Source organism: Anneissia japonica, unplaced genomic scaffold, assembly GCF_011630105.1.
Source record: "Anneissia japonica isolate Jap-2015-1 unplaced genomic scaffold, ASM1163010v1 scaffold287834_len5846547_cov211, whole genome shotgun sequence".
Lineage (NCBI taxonomy): Eukaryota > Metazoa > Echinodermata > Crinoidea > Comatulida > Comatulidae > Anneissia > Anneissia japonica.
In genome coordinates, this window is record NW_022704992.1 from 5,512,069 (window position 1) to 5,535,823 (window position 23,755).

The following is a 23,755-nucleotide window of genomic DNA, read 5'->3' on the forward strand; positions in this document are numbered from 1 at the left end:
GGACCTTCATCCCTTCAAGGCTAGGCCTATACCATCCTAGCTAGTCTAGGCCTAGAGTAGGAAGGCTAGTGCGACATGAGGACGTTGGTACGAGTAGGTTAGTCTACAAACGTCGCCTAAAGTAATTGATTTTACCCGGCAAAATGAAAGAAGGAAACTCCGCTTTTCAGTCGTATTAGGCACTTATTTTTTGACAAACAATGACCTTTCAGAGGTCAAATTGCTGTCAAGAATATGAATTGGCTGCTTCGCAGCAATAAATGAAGATATTAACAGAAGTATACTTTTACATGTTGAATCCTGGAGGGATAAGAATCGACATTGGTTGCAAAGGAGTGTAATGCATAAAAATTAGCAAGTCAAAAAAAAAATGCATCTTAAGAATAATTATAAAAAATTCTAATACCTTAAATAGTATCGTCCAAATATCTTGCAACCTTGTTCCGTGTTTTATAAACATATCGTAGGTGATGTTAACTGCTAAGACTGTGATCCCTTGCTCTTTTGTCAGCATACTTGCCAACGTGAACAACATGCTACCGAACAGATACAACCATTTTTTGATTGCTATATTCTGAGTTGATACTTCTTCAGATATATCTCGATGCTTACAATAATTAATAAAACAGAGAAACGAAGCTAAGAAAAACATGCACGCGCCAACATCCGCCCGGCCTACAATCCCCGCAACAGCTTCCGTGTGAACAGGATGAAGGCTAAATAACAAACCTGCAAAAATTGTTGGGAACATTCGATTTAGGAATTGTCTTGCAGTGTAAGTAAATAGCAATGTGGTGAGACAGTGTAAAAGTACATTGCCTAGGTGATATCCAAATGGATTCAAACCACCAAGGAAATAGTTTAGTCGAAAAGTTAGAACGCAGATTGGCCGGTAGGACTTGTGACTACCGCTGTGTATTAGTGGTGTTCCCCAAAAGTCGTCATAAAAGATATTTGAAATTGGAGAATCCGGTAAAAGGTCTTGGTTCTTTTGTATTGCACGTCTGAAATAAAATAAAGAAATATATTTTTGAGGAAAAGATAAGAGAAATTTTGCTAAAATAAACTAATTTGTTCCAGACATTTGTATGTAAAATATAACATGATCATAAAATATTTGTTGTATATGACTAAAAGAAAAAGCTCAATATTGAAATTAAAAACATAGGTCTACATCATCATATCAACAATATTCTGGAATTTTCCTATGGCAATTTTTTAGGTTATGATAATTGCATGGTAGTAAAGTATTGCAATAATGTAAAGTCAATTGCTTGAGAAACCAAGATAACAAAGGTGCATTGTACAATAGCTTATCTATACAAATTGCATTATGCACTTTAATGGCATTTGCTGGTCTATATAAATACACTCAATAAAAAAGTAATTAAAAATAAGTGATGAAAAGCACAATACCAATCACAATAATAAGTATATACTGTACACCGATTCTTTTGCACTTATGAACTATATTATTAAAATTACTTTTTCAAAACATAGTTTTGTTTTTTAATTAAATGTTATATTATATAAATGTAGAGTTGGAAGACCATGGTAACACTATTACTAAACCAAAACAGCTTCATTTTAAAAATGGACCATTAACATATTTATCAAAAATAAATGCCAATTGCTACACTGTTTGTAGCAATACAGGTTCAAATAAATGCTGAAAAGAAGTATAAATTATACGAACAATACAGTAGGTCATATTTATATATTGTTCTAGAACCACAGAGTTCTAAATGCAAGAACAATAAGGTACAATAAATCAGGGAACAATAGATTTTTATTAGTAACAAAATGTAGCAATACAATTCTTTGGCCTGACAAATCCAATCCAATACATGCAAATATTTAGTTAAAAATGTATTCTCAGAGCTCATATGCATCGACTGATTATCTAATTATGAATTTTGTCCAGCCACTGTGAAATCCTCTTCTGTATTTTTTAAATCTGTCAATCTGGTGTTGACTCTGTCATTTAGAATGATGAAATTACTGCGCATCATTAGTTCTAAATAATGCGTCAAAATCAATAACCAAATCCTGCATTGCAGTTAACACAAAGTTTGGAATTGGAATGTAGAAATGAAAAGATTAATATAATACAAATGGGATGATAGGGAAAAGTCTGTTTCTCATCTTTTATTCATGTACAATTGACTCACATAAATACAAAATTTTCTCTCAACATGTAGGCCTAGAAATATATTGTATAATCTGACTATAAGACCTAGTCTCTCTGAATACTATACTATACTACTACTATTACTATTTATCTATGGGCATCTTTCAGGGATCTAGAATTTGTTTAAAGAGGGGGACATCCCAGTTTTCATATACAGTGTAGGCCTAGATGCAAAGTAATTATACAGATAATATGCATCTAGCAGTGATATTATTCTGTTCAGTATGCACTATTACAAGATATTTTAACATTTAGTATTTTAATGGTATTTTGTATTTTTTTCTGTTAAAAAAAAAGGCAGTGGCAAAACTGAACAAAACCCTGTATCCCTCCCTAGTACACACCTATCATTCTCACAATCCCAAAACAGTAGCACAAAAAGAGGACAGCCAAGCAAATGCAAGTATCAGTATCATCATGATTTTACATCTTCCTGGCTGGTTCAACATAAACATTGTAGTTTTATGTTGACAACATATTTTGCAGGTAAAAATTAAAATAGCAGACCAATGCTTCTAAGCATCGGCATTTGATAAATAGGACATTGTATAAGTAGGCTAACTCTATACTTTGCAATGAATAATGTAGTTGTAAACATGAACGTTGCTGCAATTTTAATCAATGGCAAAGTTCATTTTTGCAACATCACATTTTGCTCAGAGTCATATCATGATGATGAATAGTAAGATTAATAACATATTAACAACCAAGTGCTACATCAATAAAAATGCTTTATCATGAATACAAATATTAACAACAAAATTAGGATTTGATTTCATAATGCATTTGGCACATACATATATGTACAGTATAGAAATATACAAAAAGGCCTACTTTATGATGTGTAGGGCCATGCACAGGGAATTTCCATGCATTACATGGCCTACAGCAACACAATGAAGACAGATAGCACTAGCATAAACAATCTACTGCACATACTACTACTCTGTAATATTAATTGCTAACCAAATGTGTGTTGGCATTCCATTCATCATTTTTCGATTTCAGGGTTGTGTATGTTTTTTATGTGTGAAATATTTTAAAAACATACTATTTGTGGATAAAACCTCAATATTTAATCAAAATTATTATTCACAAAGAAACAAAGATCACAACAATTTGGTTTTCATTGAGTTAAAAGGCTTTACACAACAAAAATCCTTAAAATCATTGCAAAACATTAAAGGTTAATGCCAGCGCCTGGGATTCCTTGATAAGGGGTCAAAGGTTCATAACAGGGTTGACACAAGTTTTAAGAATATGCATGTGTGGATGCTTGGAAATGGCATTGGGGGGGGGGGTTCTATGGTTCGTGGATAGCCCTCTAGAACCTGGCATTGCTACTGGTCTATGCCAAATAATATCACCATTTATAATTATTTGTTTTCTAAAATTTTATATAGAAAACTACCAACTTAAATAAAAAAGTTTACAATTCAAATAGTGAATTATATTTTTCATATTTTTTTAGCTCATGACAGCGGGTTGTCCTATACATTGTAGAATGTAAAATGTTTATGAAACCGCATGGAATACATCAAGTGACGAATGATATGAAAAAAAAACCCTAGATGATACACCTAGAATGTATTAAAGGTTTCTCTTAACTCATAAAATAAATGACATTTCCATACAGAATTCTCAATATTTGAAATGGAAAATATGTGCATTTTTGGAATGTGACTGTTATATTGCTGTGTAATATCCGCTGCAGTATTTAAAAAACGGAAGACATAAAAATCCACTAAGAAGTAACAATATCCAAAAAACTGATTTAGAAAATCTAATTTTTTTCACAAAAATTTAAACAATGGTAAACATTTTAAGTAAATCTAAAAAAAAAAAATCTAAAAAATTAAATAAATTAAAAAAAATCTCATTTAAAAAGGCCAAATAAATTTATATTCAGCTCACAACATAGAATAAACAAAATTAGCAAAGGTAGAGGAAATCAGGTGAAAGTACACCTATACAACCACTAATTCAACCACCTCAACATACATTTAAATAATTTAGTTTTAGTTTTAGTAAAATAGTTTCTGCTGATGTACAGACTTTTCTATGATCATGTAGTTGAAAACTATTGCTCAAAAATGTGAGCTAAGATTAAACACTAGGCTACATATGCCATGCTGAATTTTCTTGGTGCAAATCTAATTGCAGATGTGTTCATATTTAACTACATATATTAGAAAATATTTCCACTAATCTAGGCCTAGGGAACAGATTAAAGCAATCCACAAACTTAAAAACTAGAGACTAATAACATCACCTATAGGAGACATTTATTCACGTCTCAGCAAGTTAAAAACTACAGACTAATAACATCACCTATAGGAGACATTTATTCACGTCTCAGGAAGTTGCGAGTTGGCACTGCACATTTTAACGGGTAATGAATAATGAGCTATCAAAAATTACACGTACATGTTATATTCAATGCATATTTCATTAATATCTAAAACAAAGCCAATTAGAATAATTCTAGCAACATTTGAATAATGAAAGTCTTTATTACCGATGCTCATAAAATATATAAATCGATAGCAAACTGACCTTTGTACAACAATATTACACATCAATAACTAACAAAACAATATGACAATGGCAAATTAATCAAAGACTATTTTATTTTTATTTTAATTACCTGATAAAATGCATTAATTATTACTTTTTCTCACATGATAATAATTTATTCAAATTTTATGGAAGAAAGGCCTATACACTAGAGAAAACAAAATATTTTATTGGCCATTTCTTTGTTTGAGGAAACAAAATAAATATGCAGCCATATTTCACAAATAAAAGTGATTGTGCCTACTGGAAGAAAAATTTATGTTTGTAAACCCAAGTAAAATGATATCTACACAAAATGAATGCATCTACAGCCATATTTCACAAATAAAAGTGATTGTGCCTACTGGAAGAAAAATTTATGTTTGTAAACCCAAGTAAAATGATATCTACATGATATATACTTCAAGCAAAAATTTTGTTTTTGTTTTTGTTAAGTAAACAGAATGTACCTAAGGCTATCAATACTCACCCAAAAAAGAAGTTTCCTAATACAAATAGAAAAATGTATATGTACAGAAAGCGAATAGTCAGCAAGGTGGAGAGGGAGATGTCACCTGACACAGCTTTGCTATTACTGTACTCTATTATAGTGTTGCCACCTACATCCAGACATTTCTAAATGTGAGCACTCTGAAATTTCACACAGTCAATTAAATTGTCTTCAACTTTGCAAGATACTTTTTTAAATTATAGGACAAACCACCTTGCTAATATTATTAATCTATTTCTAGTAATTATACTAGTACAGAATATTTACTTGGAATTAAACAAATGAGATCTGATAATATTAATCTTCAAGATAAATTTGTTAATAGGTTTTTATCAGCACACAAAAGTAAGCAAATAAAACTCAACTTTTTTTTTAAAGAACATAGCGCAGATTCAAACAGAATCTGTCACAATTCATTTAAAGATAGATCACAAGATTTAAAGAATGACATTTAAAGAATATTGATGTTAATTCTAAGCTTACTTTCATATTGTAACAAGTTAGTAAAACCGGGCGCACACTCTGCCGTATGGCCGTCGGATCTAACTCTGTGACGTTGGATCTATGTGATGCTGTCTGCTGATTATCGGTGACAGTCTGAACGGATCGTCATTAAAAACGATCCATTGCGCGTGCATCATGGCATAGCATTCTACGTATAATCGCATCGGCCGAAGACCTTCAGGAGCAGTCAGTTCCCGGCTTAACAATTTAACTCCATGAGAAATAGTGATCACATTCTAGAATGATGGATATGAAACAGTATTAATCTAATACTTGATTCAGGCATATGGTGAGTATATATTTATTATTATTGATAACTGCTATGTGAACGTGAAAACTTTTCTTGGTTTTCTCCTTAACCTCATTTTTCACATTTATTTATTTATTTTACTATGCAATGTTTTTGTTAATCCACATTAATTTTTTCTTGTTTTAAACTTGGCCTCTTTTTTACATACATCTGATTTTCGTTAGGTAGTCATGGCTTAAAGTTATTTATTTTAACTTCCTTTCACACTCTCTTTACCTTTCATTCAAATGTTGACTTCAGTGCTTTCTAACATGTTTTTTTTTTATTTATCTATGCATTTTATTATTAGTTCTACTTCACTTGATATGTGTTCCTGAGTATTATGTATATTATGTGTGTGAAGAAATAAATGAAACAAACTCTATTTTGAACAGATCGACAGCTAGATGCTTCTAAATGGTACAGTTCTTTCTTTATTACCAGATCATCTTGATCAATTTGTTAACAATCCAGGAGGAATTTATGACATATATATAACACAATTTTAATCAACCAACATAAAATAAGCTAAAATAGATAAACCATGTCATTAACAGACCTCTCAGGAGAGTGTATATCAATGCATATCTATGAAATAAATGATAGTATATCTAGAACTTTGTCCAGGACTACTTCATATTAGTGCAGGGGATGTAGGTTGGAAGAGGGAGAAGGTAGTGTGGGAGTACAAATGAAGGTGGCAAATTAGTATTTCATATAAAAAATACATTTTGTAGATTTACAGATGCTTAAATTGATTACCAGCAAATGTATTTGTCTATGTAACCAATACAGAAGAATTATTATAAAATGTATTCGATAATTGGTGAACATATGTTTTTCGACCATGTTATTAACTGTTACTATACCTTTTTTTATTTTAATATCAATACACAGACGGAAAGCTAATTCTACATCTGTATAAACAACAAAGAGAAGAAGACGAAATGACATATCAAAGTAGACAGATAGATATTTTTGTTACTGGTTAAGCTATGTTGTTAATAATGATGTAAAAAAACACTCATACACAAATACAGGTTCATCTCATTATTACAACTGTTGCTCGTACGTTGTGCACAGCTACTGTATTTACAGAGAACATAGATGGACAATAGGTGTATTACTATTTAAGAAAATATACTCTAAAGAGCTTGTAGCTTCTTGATGAGATATATTAAAGCAGTCCTACTGTTAATCTATATTCTACACAACCTACATATTCTAATGAGGTATTAAGCACTATTGGAAACACACAAATCATTAGAATAGAAACTCAAAAGAAAGTGATGCAAGCCAACATGATTCTGTGTTTACAATTCTACATTTTATAGTTTTTACTATTTCATTATGTACTCATTTTTATACAGAATATTCTTACAAAGCAGGAAATAGAAATATGAAATATATTTACTTACACTATATTATACAGAGTATATGAATAGATGGAGGGGCTACAAAATTCCCAGAAAAGTACAAAAGGAGATGGCTTTACACTTGGACAATAATTCAAAAATTTAAACTGTAAATGAATACATTGTGAAAATCACTTTTGTTTAAAGCAAAATTACAATTGTTGGTACTATAACAACATTATACACAACTATTTATTATGTTAAAAGAACAAAATATTTCTATCTTGTCCTCTTTCTAATTTAAATTGGAAACTTTGGCTAGGCTCCTGGGAGACTCACATGAGTCACAGTATAGCACAAACCAACATGCAATGGATAAAATCTTTTAACCTGCCTGACTCTCTGTCATGTGAGTGAGGGTTATAGGAGGAGCTAAACAATCAGAACCAAATTTAAATATTGGTATCCAAGCCTGGTCTTCAGTGGTGGATCTCGGAATTCAATATAAAAGGGGCCTAGGGAAGGAATTTTACAGAAAGAGGTTTTCTGAAAGGGATCCTGGCCAGATAGACCCCTTGAACCTCTCGTCTTAAATGAACAGAAGTTCAAACTTGCATAAAAATTATTAAAATTATATAAACCTGAAAAAATATTATAATAAAACATCTAAAACATCATAAAAAATCTAAACTATGCAAAAGTGTATCAGACACAGATCTGGTAAAAATCTGAATTATTGAGGAACAAAAAAATGGCTTTGTATAGAAGAATAAAATACAGAAACAACTGGTAAAATAATATCCTTTTAAAACAAATATTAAGGAAATGCATTGTGAAGTATTAAGGAATATTGTATTTCTAGGTAATGAATTCAAAGCTAAGCATGCACTTAAAAACAGAAATGTATTAAGCAGTGTAATATTATTGGCACTTAGATTCATCATGTGGAATCATTGATCATAAAGCTGTCAGTGTTGGCCAGCAAGGAATCTTACCCACATTCCAATCTTTATAACCTTTCCTATTTCATATTCATATCTCGCAATATATTTCATTGATTTATATCCACTATCAAACACCGTGTAAAATGTTTGCTCAAATTCAACAGCCAAGATATAAATTGGAGTATATAATTTCAGTACTAAGTCGGGGAAGTATTCAAAATTTAAAAGGTTTAACTTACCATACTTTTCAGACGTAAATATACATTCTGAAATTGAGAAGCCAGTTTGCTGAAATTTTCAAATTAGAATTTGCCATCTAGATCTGCAAACAGTCTTACAACTACTTCAGGCTGTAAATTCTGGTGTCAAATTTAATATGAAACTGTACTTTTCAGTTTTAATTATCAGTAAAGAGAGCTGCCGGTCACAAGACTTTAAAATACCTTACTGTAGCAGGCCTAATGCTGGTTATATGATATCTGGACTTGCTTAGATGCAACCACTTAAGATGAAGCAGTAGATCATTTCAAAGACAATTTCTTTTGTCAGTCTCATCATTTTACATAATTGACGTCCAATATTGTTATCATCAACAATCAAGCATTTTACGAGAGATAGTTAGCGCTTTCCAAAATCATGAATAAAATTTTGAATTTTTACTCAGAAATATTTCTATGGAAATTGGATCATTGATGGGTAAAATTTGCTTTGTATACTTCAAATCCTTAGTAGCTATAATGGAAAGATAATCAGGTTGGTTCATGTCAAAACCAAGACAACCATTAACCTTAATATGAGGTAAATTATCTACTACTGTATTTGAACTTAAAATCATGTCGTACCAATATTATGTATTCTGCACGCATTCCAGTTTTACGTTAGACTGTTATTATATAATACTGTTAATAAAGTATTACTAGAGGGCCAACATACAGTAGACAAGAGTAGTCTAATGGTTGCATACATTACATGTACAGTACTCTTTGCAAACCAACAATTTACACACAACAATAAAGAAATTATTGATTTTAATACATTTACATATGAAAATAAAGAATACATTGCACACTGTACATTGTAAAGTACAGTAAATAGGCCAAACGGTCGATGAGTGGCCAAGTGATAAATCTGTGTAAATATGCTGTGCCTAGATTCCAAACTATTATCATATACATTAAAATGAAAAGCACTACCACTTGGTTGGAAAATTATACAACCTATTAAAAAATAATACTTCAACCATTCTCTAATTTCCTATTATAAAGTAAAAAATATATGTGATTTAATAATACTTAACACAGTAGAGTAACCTTTCTGAAAAGGTAGCACAACTTATGTTTATTTCGTCCTTTAAACTATAATGGACATCATAACTTCACAATTCATATCTCAAGATTAATAGCATTAACATTGGTTGAAAATGTTAACAAAATATTAAAATAGATAGAAGATACAAACATTTGACATTTTCACATATGAGCTGATTGTTATTTGATATTCAAAAACTGTCTTGATTCTTCCACAAAATATCAAACACAAAAATAGCAGCTTCTGCTACTCCTACTGAAGGAATTTTTACGATTGTACATAAATTCTTGTACATTTGATGTACTGTAGTGAAAATACCTACAAGGTCAGTTTCAAAACCAGTGTAATTGGATGCAAATTTTCAATTGAAATAGGATGAAGTTATAAATCATCTGAATATATTAAACAAGAATTACTATAATCTGAAATTTGGGTTTTTCATTTCCCACGATCTAAGCAGAATTTTAAAAGTAGGTTAACAAATAAAAGATGACAAACACGAGTATCACTACACAAGTTACGAAAATTTTGCTTTATTATTAGAATCCTGAATGGTATACAATATCGCAAAATGCAATATAATCTTACATTTTTAACTGGCTCAGGCCTCTATTGAAAATTTCATGATTTTAGTAGGATGCTGCCTGGTTCCTGACAAAATGCCATATAATTGACCATAGAGCCATTCCTTTGAAACCATTTATAGAGGGTGACCCTTCTAGCGTATCCTAGGTCGACTGATGTTCAGGGGCCCTCTAAATAAAATGAAATATTGTGATGCTTTTATCAGCAAAGATTCTTTTAGGGAGTAGAGTTGTTTTAGTAGTGAGAAAAAGTGCTGCTGTTATAGGAATTGAACCCAGGACCCTGGGAATAAAAGGCAAGCATCTTAACCACTAAGCTATTCAACTCAACTCATTTACTAGTCAAGCTTGGGCTCGCCTCAAAAAATAACAAACCTCAATCATCGTTGCGGAAATATGGAATCAAGGAAATAAAACGGCACATGGGCCAAACTTAACAATAGGCCTAAAAGTCTGTATGCTACTATAAAAACCGCAGAGTAACAATCGCAATGTGCGATTCTTACAAACGTGGGAGCTGTAGATGTTTCCAGTTACCCAACCTTGCACTTTCCCCCCTACCCCACAATAGAATAACCATAATTGGAAAAACTACCGCAATGTCATTGGTGCATAACTTGTTGCCTTTTATCACATTAGATTGGCTTGAATCGAATGAAACTGTCTGGTATTATTACGTCTGCGCCAGAAGTCTATCTTGTATTCACTTGAGACCACCTATTTTGTGTTGCAGCTAAATGTTCATCAAAACCTCTTAAACGGCATTTTAACAATTAATTAATATTTTTTCAACCCTTTATAATAAGGATCCACATTCACTGTCAACAAAATAAAGGTTATAGAATTTATTTCAACCTTATTTATTAAAGTTGTCAGTAGAAACGAGGCCTATCTACAGTAATGACCCATTAAGTGCTGCAGCACTCAAAAACTTTTTTCTCAAGGCTTCAGTGCGGTACTTATAGTATTATAAAGTACTTAATCGTTGAGAGCAGCACTTGTTACAAATTATTGATGTTTTAAAATTATACCATTTGTAGTATAGACCTTTCTGAATGGTTGGAATCATTAGTTTGAAAACGTCCCGATGATATGCATTTTCAGTAATGTTCTCTCAATTTTGCACCAAGACATTTATTCATTATTTCTAATAACAGCCGCAGCACTTATTCGAGAGTGGTGCTTAATGACGTTTGGTGTGAAGCTTTTTCAAGAGTGACACTCAAGTTGTGCATATTGGACATTCATGGTTGCTTCCCATAGTAAAAATAATTACCTTTGCTTTGTAAAATCCTTGCAAATGTACAATACAATATACTTATTACTTGTACTATGAAAACAAAATTTATAAATAACCTTTTATTTTTGGAAATACAAAGCGAAGTTTGTAGAATAATTTGTTTTTAGTTTTTTATGGCCTTTGCATTGTGATGTACTGTAGTAATTCAACTATCGACTTTTGATCTCTTAATTGTTCAACTCTCTTGCAAAGATAGAAATGCCATAACCTGGAATTGAATGAATAAATGTATAGAATCCTTGAATGGGAAATAAACGGTTGAAAAACAATGCAAATGTTGTCGGACTATTCAATGTTTTTCTCTTGATCAATACTAGCAGATTACATGAATGAAGGAGATGAGCTCTTAAGAGCATAGTAAACCTTGGCAACCAATTTATTCATCAATTACAAATGCAGTAGTACTATTCACTCATTATCACAATCTTGTCAACTTAAGCTTGATTCAAACTTCTGCAAACAATAGCACTAATGACTTGTATTAGGCACCATGTTTGCTACTTTTAACAAAGGGTCAGTGTGAAGATATGTGATTTGATTGATGGTTAAAGACCTTCATACCTTGATGGTCAACTTCAGTCTTCAGTAGATACTTAGGTAAATTACTTGCCTTTATGCTCTTTAATAGCAGTCAAAAGATCAGACTAATAGGTTTTTGTACATCTCTCAAACATTGGGTCTTTGCCGTTCCAACTGTGTGAAATGTGGAGCATGGATCTGGCCTTGTGGTTAATCCATTTGTAAAAGATTGTTAACTAATAATACACCATAGTATATTAGGGCACCATTTCAAGTATTTTTCATACACAGAATTAGGCATATATGTAAACAGCTCAGTGGCGGATCGGGGGGGGGGGTTTCAATGGGTTCGTAAAAACTGGGTCCTGGCTTACAAAAGGCATGCTAACTGACCTGGCATAGGTTGGCGTATTAGACAGACTAGGCTTAGCCCAACTAGCCTTCAATTAAATAGAATTATGCACACTGTTTTTGGTTCGACATCGTTATAATTTATGTACTAAAGTTCGGTTGATCGATCCGTGGTATGTACCCAACTACTAATTATTGTTGGAATATAATACTTTATTGCCTATGATTTTTTTTCTCTATGTATAGGCCTAAAGAATGAGGTAAAATTACCTGACCTTTTTCAAGAGGGGGAACCTTGAATTTTGAAGAACTTAAAGGTTATTAAAATACTTCTCAGAGGTCGGGAAAGCTCATTTCCGGCCATCTAGGAGTCAAAATTTTCCCGGAGAGGAGAACCCCCTTTTATGTTGGTTTTTTTTGTTGCTTCGAACCTTCTTTCAAATCCTGGATCCATCGCTGCAGCTTAACAAATCAAGTACCCATCTGTTTTCGTTTCATACAATTTGTTTCATAAATTTTGCCAAGGTAAAATATTCTTATGAGTTAACTTGCATGTGGGATGGCGTTTATAAGACCAGGGATTTGATCCTGATAGAACACAATCAGTGGGAAACCACTTCGCGATTTGACAGACTATGTTGTTCTCTAGACCTAAATTTTGATAGGCCTGAAAAAAACAAATATTAGACCATTATCTCTAAACCAAATTGGAAAAAAATGTGAAAAGGAGAGGAAGTTACGATTCTAATTTTTAATAGAGCCATTTCAACAGTTGGTAACAGAAAAAAAATTACAATCAATTGAATTGTAAATATTTAGTATCATTAACCAAATACTACTTTTATACAAATATTTCAACTTTTGACACAACTAGCATGTATTTCCCAATGCCAAATGGCTAGACAAAGGAATGGAAGCAGAAATGTAAATAATCCCCTTGAAAATTTATTGGGGAATTATTTAAAAGCTCTTATTTAAAAAGTAGGCCTATAATTCAAAAAGTGAGTAAATATTTTTAATGCACGAATATTTTCTTAATCCTTATAAAATATGTACTCATATTTGAACTTGGAATGCATTCCACACCATTTTCATATGATATAGATTGATGGTCTTCTAAAACTTGAAATTATTGATGTAGAAATTAATCATTATTTTTGCTAGACTACTCTACCACCAAAAACATAATTATTCTTCACCATTACTGAGAAATGAAGTTCCAGATAACCTATCAAAATGACCTCTCAGAAGCTGCCAACTGGCCTTACACTAGATCTAAGAGCTATGGTAACATCATGCAGGTATAAACACAGATTTTATACTCCCAATGCAATACAAATAGAAAAAAAAAACATCTGTATAATTACAATAAAAATAACATTTTTACCATAATTATTGAATGGAAGCAGTAGATACATTATCAGTGCAGCCAAAACATTAAACTTAAATATTCATGCTGTCTGTGATGGAATGTGAAAAGTTCCTGGACCCAGGGGTGGTGCCAGCATGGGGGGGGGGGCGGGAGGGCTAGGGCCCTGGCGCCTGGGCTAGGGCCCCCGTCAGGAATAAAAAAAACCTTTTTTCAGGGAGAAAAAAAATTTATTTGTTTTTTCTACATATTATTACTCTAAAATTTATTAAAGAAGCCTTCGAAACCCCTCAATTATCATTTTTTTTGGGGCTACACCCCCTTGGGGACACTTTGACATATTTTGGGTGATGCCTGACCATGTCCACTTTTTTCGTCGGGGACATCAGACACCAAGTCTGCCTGAATCCTCAAAAATGTAAACAAATTTGCTCATTTAAAAAGATATATTATTATTACTTCTATAGCTTCCAATAGATCAAAATAATTTTGACCTTTTTAATACAAAAATCCTTAAAATGACTACCTGCAAATTTAATGATCTATGCAAATGTTATATAGTGATAGTTATTTATTGTATGAGAACATGTTTCAGATCTAATTTCCAATTGGAAGCCAACAGCAACTATACATGCCACAAGTACAGTATAGGATGGAATCATGCTTTGTCACATTTTATTTTTGAAGTGTTTTAACAGACAATACTTGAAGTTTTATAAAAGCTACATTTTGCAGGTTATGTTTGCTATTGATAATATTATGCAATAGCCAAACTTCTTTTTTACATATTTTCTTTTATAAAATGCAATTTGAATTGAATTATTTATAGATCATTAACCACAAATGATATTTCTTGACATATAGCATCTATTTATTTATTATTCTCAAGACGATTAGTCTGAAGGCAAAATTTTATTTAAAGTATGGTAAATGAATTTTGATTTTTTAACTACATAAATTACGGCATAAGGGTTATTAGTAGTAGGCACCACAATTCATATTAGACTAACTATAAAATATATCTGCATTCCGATTCCCTATTGCTGCATTGAGTGACCATTAATTTATTTTACATTTTGGGATGTCAATGTTAATCAATATTTGGCCAACAAATTCTCTACTACTATAATGCTAACACGCACTGTTAAAGTTTTAATAGATTTGGAATTTAACTTTAATTAAATAATATTATCCATACTGTTTAAATAATATCTACTGTAAATGTGCAAATACAAATCAGATGATTTTCATGATGATTATATATGAAAGACATTATCTCACTCAAAGACCAAAAAAAAAAGAAGATTTACAACATTTTCACCAATTTCTGCTTGAGACGTTTTGCTGGTCATTTCTATCGTGCAATAGACAAGGTCACACCTGATGTAATGTTTGAGACTTCAGCATCCCAATAGAGGAGAAACACCATTCAACTGCTTCGATGTGATTGGCACAGACATACAGGAAATTGAATACCTACCAAACATAATGTAGACAAAGATTTCTGGCGCTGCTTGGTGAACTGGATCTTGGTTGTTGCCACAAGATGCTGATGATGATGAGAATAATTGATTTACAGGATCAAAGAGTACACGATATTTTACGATCAGAATGAGATTGACATAATGTCAAATTTACTCAAACTACTCACAAAACTTACTTTATAATTTACATAACTTAATTGTTTCAATTAATACATAGAGAAATTTTCAATTAAAAAAAAATATAAATTGGACTTTATATATGTATGTGAAATCGTGAAAGTGGTAGGCCTAATTCAGAAAAAAATTGACTGTGATACAGAATCGGACATTTCCTGCACATCTTTAAAAATCTAAGCCATAATATGCTAAAAAGCACTGTAAGCCTGGTTTCCATAAAATAGCTACAATGTCACTACATCAATTACTGCACTACGTAGCTGTCTCCATGATATTCATCTCTGAAAAATCTGCAAAGTTGAACCTCCATGATGTCAGTGAAAAATCGTAACTACTGATCTATCATCTGCCGAATTCACTAAACATCACAGCTTCTTTTTAACAATTGTCACTCTTGATTTTCTTGCCTGATAATGCCAAATTTTGATAAAAAGTTGCTGCATATCAATCAAACACTACTGTTGTTCGTATGAAAAGAGCATACAGGAATGTTTAAAGAGAACACTAATGCAGAGTCATTCAAACGATGGATTGTTTTGTGAATAAACTGTAACTTGTGTACAATATGTTCACTAAGCATACAAATAACCCTACCAAGGTAGGCCTAGCCTAGGGTGGGCTAGCAGCAGAGGTTTTCTATTTTCTATGCCGAGTCAATGTGATCACCAACGTTGAGTAGTTCCAAGGCAATTCAACAACATAAGCAGGTCTGAGCATGGTCTAAGTTAGCGAAAATTATGACTCCAAGTACCAATGACAGCAGTAGGAACTTTGTTTACGATTCTGAATAGGCAAGAGAAAATGATCCACTAAAGAAGTTCTACATTTGGCAGGATAATATCATTAAATAAAGATGAAACACTACTGTAGTTTCAGTAAATCTGTACAATATAGCTTGATAACAAGGGGATTCTATCATACTGAATAGCGTAAATCTTCAACTTTACACATGTTTTCCTTAATGTATACACTAAAAATAAGTACATATTTTAGTACTGCCCAATTCTCAAGTCATGAATGTACTGTATTTACATATTAAAAATTATTACATCAAATATAATTTTGAAATATACAGTCTAGTAATGAAAAATGTACATCTGCATGGGCTTATACCAGACAGGCCTAATTTTGGGAATTGAGCTTACTTTCATTTACTCCATGACCACCTTTTTGGACTCGAACTGAAAATCCAATTTTTTTTATATGCATGTGTGTATTATTACAATATACAGTTAGTATCTCTTTGCTATAAAATGTTAATTTCTTTCCATTCCAATAGTTATTACATCCATGATGCCACTTTAATTATTTTCTATTATTATCTACAGCTAGTACGCTATACAAAATAATAAGTAATAACATGGATTTTCTTCATTTACTCTAGTCTATAACAACGTAAATTATACTACAATGTATAGGTCAATAGTGCTACCGGTATAGTTTAACTTCACCACAATGCTTTCTATGCAGTAAATAAATATTGAAGAGAAGAACAAAGCTGGACAAAGGTGCCTGCTTTATAAGTAGAAACCATTATTCACATTGTTGGTTTGTTTGATCAATGAAAAATTTAAGCAACCAACCATAGCAGGGTTGACAATAACAAATACTTATTGTGCCATTTGTAGTTGATGACATAAGATATCCCAGAAGGCATGGTTAATAAGAAAATGTTCAGTTCACAGATGTATTTTAAGTAATTTTAGATGTGCAAAAAAAAGTTTACATTAAATCATGCTCAAATTATACTATTTTTCCCAAGTAACGCCTACGTTTCGATATACGCAGTACAAGATTTTAGATAAATTTGTGTGATTAAACTTACATTTTCTTTCACGTCAACAAAATGACTGACATGCACAAGTAATGGAAAAATCATGTTTTATGTAAACTGCAAATATTAATTGATTTTGATAACAGCAACACATTTGTAAATTAGATAGCTAGAACATTCTAAAAAATTCCATGAAATCATCTTATTGAGCACTATATTTAATAATGCAAAAAAAAAAAGATATACTGTAAGACCAAATAATATTTAAAAAAAATAAATTCTCTTCTATATCAATTTGCAGCCACATTCTTTTCTAACTTTCACTCCTTTCTTTCATCAGCAATCTATCAACTTAATCCAAATCAAGACAATATTGATGGTTTTTGGTGTTTGACACATTGTCGAGTCTTGAATTTTAAATAAATAAATATATAAATAAATAAATGTATAGTACTCCACAGTTCATATGTACCTATCAAATTCTATTAAAGCCTGCATATGCTTTAGTTAAACATTGATAAAGATAGCAGGACCTATCAAATTAGCAGTTTTATAAAGAATCTTTCAGAAATTTAAATAGTTTCATAGGCAAGGTGTCTAGACCTGGCTTATATAGGTATTGAGTTATAACATCTTTACTTAAGAAAAACAATAGCATAGACCTCATTTTTCTCTTTAAAAAAAAAAACTGGCAACATACCAAAGAGCACATGAGACTCACATAATTTATTACTTTGAAAGGGTTAACAACTAAACTAAAAGCAGAACAAATTCCGTAGGAAAGGAAAATGATCACAATGTAAAAATATTAAGGTGTCCTTGGTGCATTATGAATTAGATTTATTACTTTTCAAAACAAACAAAAAAACTTTGGTTCTGCATGATATCAATAACTAGTACTGTATTGTTGTTGTGAAGAAGTGTTAGTTTTTGCAGTCTATCTGACGAGAAAAACGATTTACAAACGCCAAAACATGTTTCATTTATCACGCTGTGCTGAACATGCCCATCACTCAAGCAATGACCTTCAGTCTGATTCACTCTAAATTCATATTGAAAAATTAACCAATCTGCCTATAGCTTTATAATCCTATTATTTATGATATTATATCAAATAACCCAAGGTTTAGAAATGTTTGGGGGGAATATGCAATTTCTGAATAATAAATCAAATATATGTCCATAATCCTCAGTATATTTGCAGAAAACTGAGATAAATATTTTATGAACCCATCCTTGGTTTTGAAAAATCCAACAAATATGGTTATGAAAATATGGAGTTAAAAATAGTACTGTCTAGTCACCATAGAAAATGTACATAGCCTAGCAACATTAAAATGATATAATTATAAAAACAACTAATTCCATATGATACAAAGAAACTGAAGGTCTAGTGTACCAGGTACCTATTTAATATGAAAGACAGTATAGTTTAACCCTTGTAAGTGAGCACCCTCAGTCTAGGGATAGTGGTCACACACAAGAGTTCAATACACACTACGTGAGACCCAAACTCGATGTAATCGTGAGTCTGACTCTCACATAAAAATAATCAATACAACACAATAGTAATAATGTAATCATTACTATGTTTATGGTTTTGTTTGATGAAAAAAATATTTCATAACCTTTGTGACAGTCGCTTACCAGAGGTAAAATACTAAATTTTTATGCCCACAAGTGGTTGCAGAATTAAATGAAGTGATTGAAGAAACAAAACAGCCTTTTGACAAGTAGTCTCTTAAGGAATGTGGATGCCTACAAGAGGTGGTCTCACATAGAGGTTCAACTGTATTAAACCTGTAGGCCTAGGCCTATACTGATAAAGCAAATAAATTTATACTTATATATGACAAGCTTACATACCTTTTTTTAAAATTTATGGTATTTCTTCTTAATCCTGGATGACCCAAGCCATCTAGTAGCATTGTTCTCCAGGGGTCCGCACATATAAAACAGTAAATAATATACTACAACACAAGTCAATAGGCCAATAAGTTTTAAGAGACAAACACCTTATCAAAACTAAAATAATTGGCTGGTAAATACCACCATTGAAAAGAGCTACTGTATGGAGTTTTTTTTTCAAGATATGGATTTTATGCATCATAATCAGTATACAGCATTTCATTAATGCTAGTAAGGCAGTGACAACCTTGTTTTAACCGGCGCTATAGAAATTTTAAAATCTATCTCTAGTTCTTTAAAAGAAGGCTACATCATAGGCCTACTTATTTAATCTAGTATGCAGCCAATAAAATCCCTTTCTACTGTAAAAGATAGAATTTGTGTTTTTATTATTTAATTTATAACTTTTAAACTGATATTTTTGTTCAATTGCTTTAAGGAAAATTTTAAACAAATTATGTGTCACTATAAACGATATGCATCATTGGTAACATTTTATTACATTGATTTGCCAAATGCATCTAATCTAACTAGAGGTATATAATACAGAACTTCTCTATAAGTATATTATGTGAAAGCAGTCAGCACATAAACAGGATTTTATCGAGAAAAAACACATGGTAAAATTCAACAGCAACAAGGGTACTCATGAGCTCAGACTGTAAGTCGTTCAGTACTCCAAATCATGATCGTAAAACCATTCAATATTCACAGTTTTTATAATTTGCCTGTCACAACGCTACCTACAGTACCTAGCTTGTAATGATGTTGATGGAAAACAAAGTGGCTACTTTTCGCTCATTTTGCAAACAGTCTCTAATCCAAAACTTATCTGCCGCTCAAGTGTTGTTTATTGCATACAAATTTGACAATAAAAAACAAAAATACAAATAAATAGGGATAATATTATGTAAAGCTATGTTAGCGTTAACTACATGTTTGCTTGTTTAAAAACTGGAATCCAAAATGTTATATTGCCCCAAAGCATCACATTCTTATGAAAACCTCAGGATGAAAACCAAAAACAGGAAAATTAACATTTAAAAAGTGTAGCAGAAAGTAAATGGTTTCTTTTAGATTAAAAAATAAATCCCTACAGAAATATATAATTCTTTTATATTTACTAAAGGAATGTAATTTTTAATATTTGCTTCTATTTACATACTAAAATTTAATATGATCCACAATATTAGTGGGCAGATATTTGTCAGATCAAATTATTGTGATCACATGATCAATATCATATAAGTTAATTACTACTGATGAGAAAAATGACATCAATGTTTATGACAATTATTTTAACTGGCAGAGCAATTTACATCAAAGCAGTAAGAAGGAAACAGGTGGCATGGACACAGATACATTAAGGTAAATTGAAATTACATGGTACGGTAGTATGAGTTGTATGTTTTAGGTAGACAGCTGTTTGGCTCCTCCATCAATACCCAGCCAACTTCATCAGTTAATAAAATTGAACAATCAACCTTTAAAGGGAGCGAACTGGAAAATAACAAGCAACAATAATTGCATAGAAATGAGTCAATTACCAATCATATAAATGGCTTTAAGTTACATTGCATAAACAAGTGACACATGTGCAGATAGAAATGAAACACTGCTATTAAGATATACTATTTCTACTAGACATAAAATATGAGAAAACATTATTGATTGGAATCTGACAGTCAACAATACTCATTTAAAAACTTCAATTTCCTCATATCAAAAAATTATTCTGAAATCACAGCATGTGTCTTCAATACAAATAAAACGATTCCCAAAATACTATTCTACACACTATTGTAGAATTATGTCGATTACATACAATTATGTGTTCATATATTTGAGGCCTTCTAATAAGGACACATAGGTTCTAAAAATCACTAAACATACATGTCTCACCACACCATTCCCTTTTAGTAAATGATGCACAAATCCATCAACAAGTTAATGGAAGGGCATAACCTTAAAGAACAAATAGTGAAAAAAATATTACATATGTACTGTACAATGTGGAAGCCTAAATTTAATACTTTACTCTAAACACTAATTCTAAAAGTCACTAATAAAACATGTCTCACTACACCATTCCCTTGAAGTAAATGATGCACAAATCCATCAACAAGTTAATGGAAGGGGCATAACCTTAAAGAAAAGGGAAAGAAATAATACGTGTACCATGTAGTAGGTCTACATACAGTACTGTAACTTTATTCGCCAACATATGGTCTGTTTACTGTAGAATGTTTATAATAATAAAATAAGAGTATCAGTGATATAAAGTTTATCAAATGACCCAATCCAAATAAATATATACTAATGTGAATGTTGACAGCTTCCTAACATCATCTTACTACTATCTACATTAGCTATTTATTCTCAGTAACTTATAGCGCAATTTGATGAAGATGTTATTAGATGGTACAGTCCACCTCCACCATCAAATACTTCATGTCAAAAATAAAAACTGAAAAGCTCTTTAGATTCTACAACCAATCTGTTATAAGAGACTAATAGTAATCTGTATAAGAACCATCAAATCTTCAAGCTGTAGAAAATAAAATTGGCTATGTTATCCTATATTCTTGTAGTCTGACGATCAATGTCCGCAGTGTAATATCACAGAACATTGCAAATATACAGCATATGTTTTCCTGTAGTTTCTCATAAAAGTTGCAAGGGAGTTTTCCATAAGAATATTTCTTTCACATTACCATCTTTATTGAGTACAAGGAAAATAACTCAGGGACATAATCGGTGATCAAAGTCAGATGACCTGGATTTGACGTTGCTTATGAAGAAAACAATGTGACAGTGTTGAGATTAACACTGAACAAAAAATAATATTTAACTGTGTCCATAAAAATGCATCTGAAGTGCTCAAAAAAGGTATTGAATAGTCTGTCTCCAATTCCCGTAGCATAAAAATGTGAGTGCTTATCGACCACCTCAGCGTCCATTACTCGACCAGTATTAATCATGAATCCCATTCTTCCCCTGCTATAGGCCTATGTGAATACAAGTAGTACACAATAGACATACCATATAGCAGTAAAATAAGTTTATACACTGTTTGCTTGGGTAGCTACTTACGTTTGTTTATTTATTTTTATACTTTATTTACGTGTATTGTTCCCGCCAGAAATCTCCTATTATGGACACTAAAGAAATCTCGAATCTTGAATTAAAAATGACAAGAATGTATGGGAACTTTTGTAAGTATAATATGCATTGATAAAGGCTTGCAATACTGAGCATTCATTTGTTAACATTCGTAATAATTATATCCAGGCTTCCTGTAAATTCATACTACTACAGTATTGCTACAGATCCTATCACATAGCTAACAATGGATTAGCCTATAGGCCATATTGATAACAGCCATCACAGCTGAAATGTTTTGCAGGTAGTTTTATTATTTCAGCAGTTATCCTTGAAACCAGAACTAAGATTACAAAATACAGTAGTTAAAAAAAAAACCCCATATTAATTTGGATTGATATGAATATTATTAATAGAATAATAAACATGTGTGTTGATATGCAACTAACTTCTTCATATCTCACATTTTCAACAGCATTTTCATGGTCTATGTACTGATAGAATAGAATTTATTGTACCAGTCTATGGGAGGCCTTCACCTTATGCAACCCTAGGGGATGGTACCATTACAGGCTTCATCCAATCTTGCCAGTGGGAATTTCACCCAATGGGGTCTTTCAGGGACAGCTTCCTATCGGGTATTCACAAATCAATATTCAATATTGTACAAATCAGCCCTCAGGACAACTTAGATTACAAGCAATGATACGGTACTGTATACCATCAGTTATAATTGCATTTACCGAATCATAACTTGTCACACTATGATATATAATATGACAAATTATTAAAAATGTTTCCATTACGCATTAGTCCATAATACAAACATCAGATTATTCAATGTATAGTCTTCCATTGATTCAATATCTGATGAAGATTTCTTCAGCTCCAGTGAACTCCTTAACATTTGGTTTCAGTAAATGATATTCCCGAATTATATTGTGTGGCTGACATTTGCATGATGAGGACTCCTGACACCCCATTTTAATGTTACATCTTTGTAAAGTATCAAATATCAGGTACAGTAGTATCGTATCGCATGTATTATAACTATGTCAGCATTAAGCAATTGCTACATCATATTCTTTGTCACAATCTGTAGTCGCATCGTATCTGAAATCAAGCTTGCCTTCAATATCATTTATTAGTAACTGTAGCGAGACAAATGCCTAATACATGTCCCTTTCATTATCTATTAATCTTTTGACGTCTAATAAATTGATGCGATTCTACAGTAACAAATTTCCAAGTCTACTTTAATGGCAGTTGTAATTCAGTATGCTGGCAAATTTAGGTAGAGTTCTCTATCTAAAGATATACTATACTAACTGAGATCAAACTTTGAATGCTAGGAAATAATACTTAGTAGCAAACCAATATATTAGTTTTGACTAATAAAGGTAACAACAATACCACTGTATCATGAATTGAGTTCCTGAAGCTGGGAATCCGCTCTCTGCAATTTATTTTTTAGATTTTCGTATCATCTTGAAATACTTTTGTTAATTATTTATCAGTATCGGTGCAAG

At 31.7% G+C, this 23,755-nt stretch overlaps 1 protein-coding gene across 1 annotated transcript in view; it reads right to left on the reverse strand.

Moving 5' to 3' along the window:
* Window positions 1–23,755, reverse strand: part of LOC117104882 (protein O-mannosyl-transferase TMTC2-like) — a 55,455-nt gene that overhangs the window by 23,256 nt on the left and 8,444 nt on the right. The window contains exon 2 of the mRNA XM_033245769.1: window positions 407–1,004. Coding sequence (XP_033101660.1) covers window positions 407–1,004 — 598 coding nt within the window. The remainder of the gene's footprint in view (window positions 1–406; window positions 1,005–23,755) is intronic.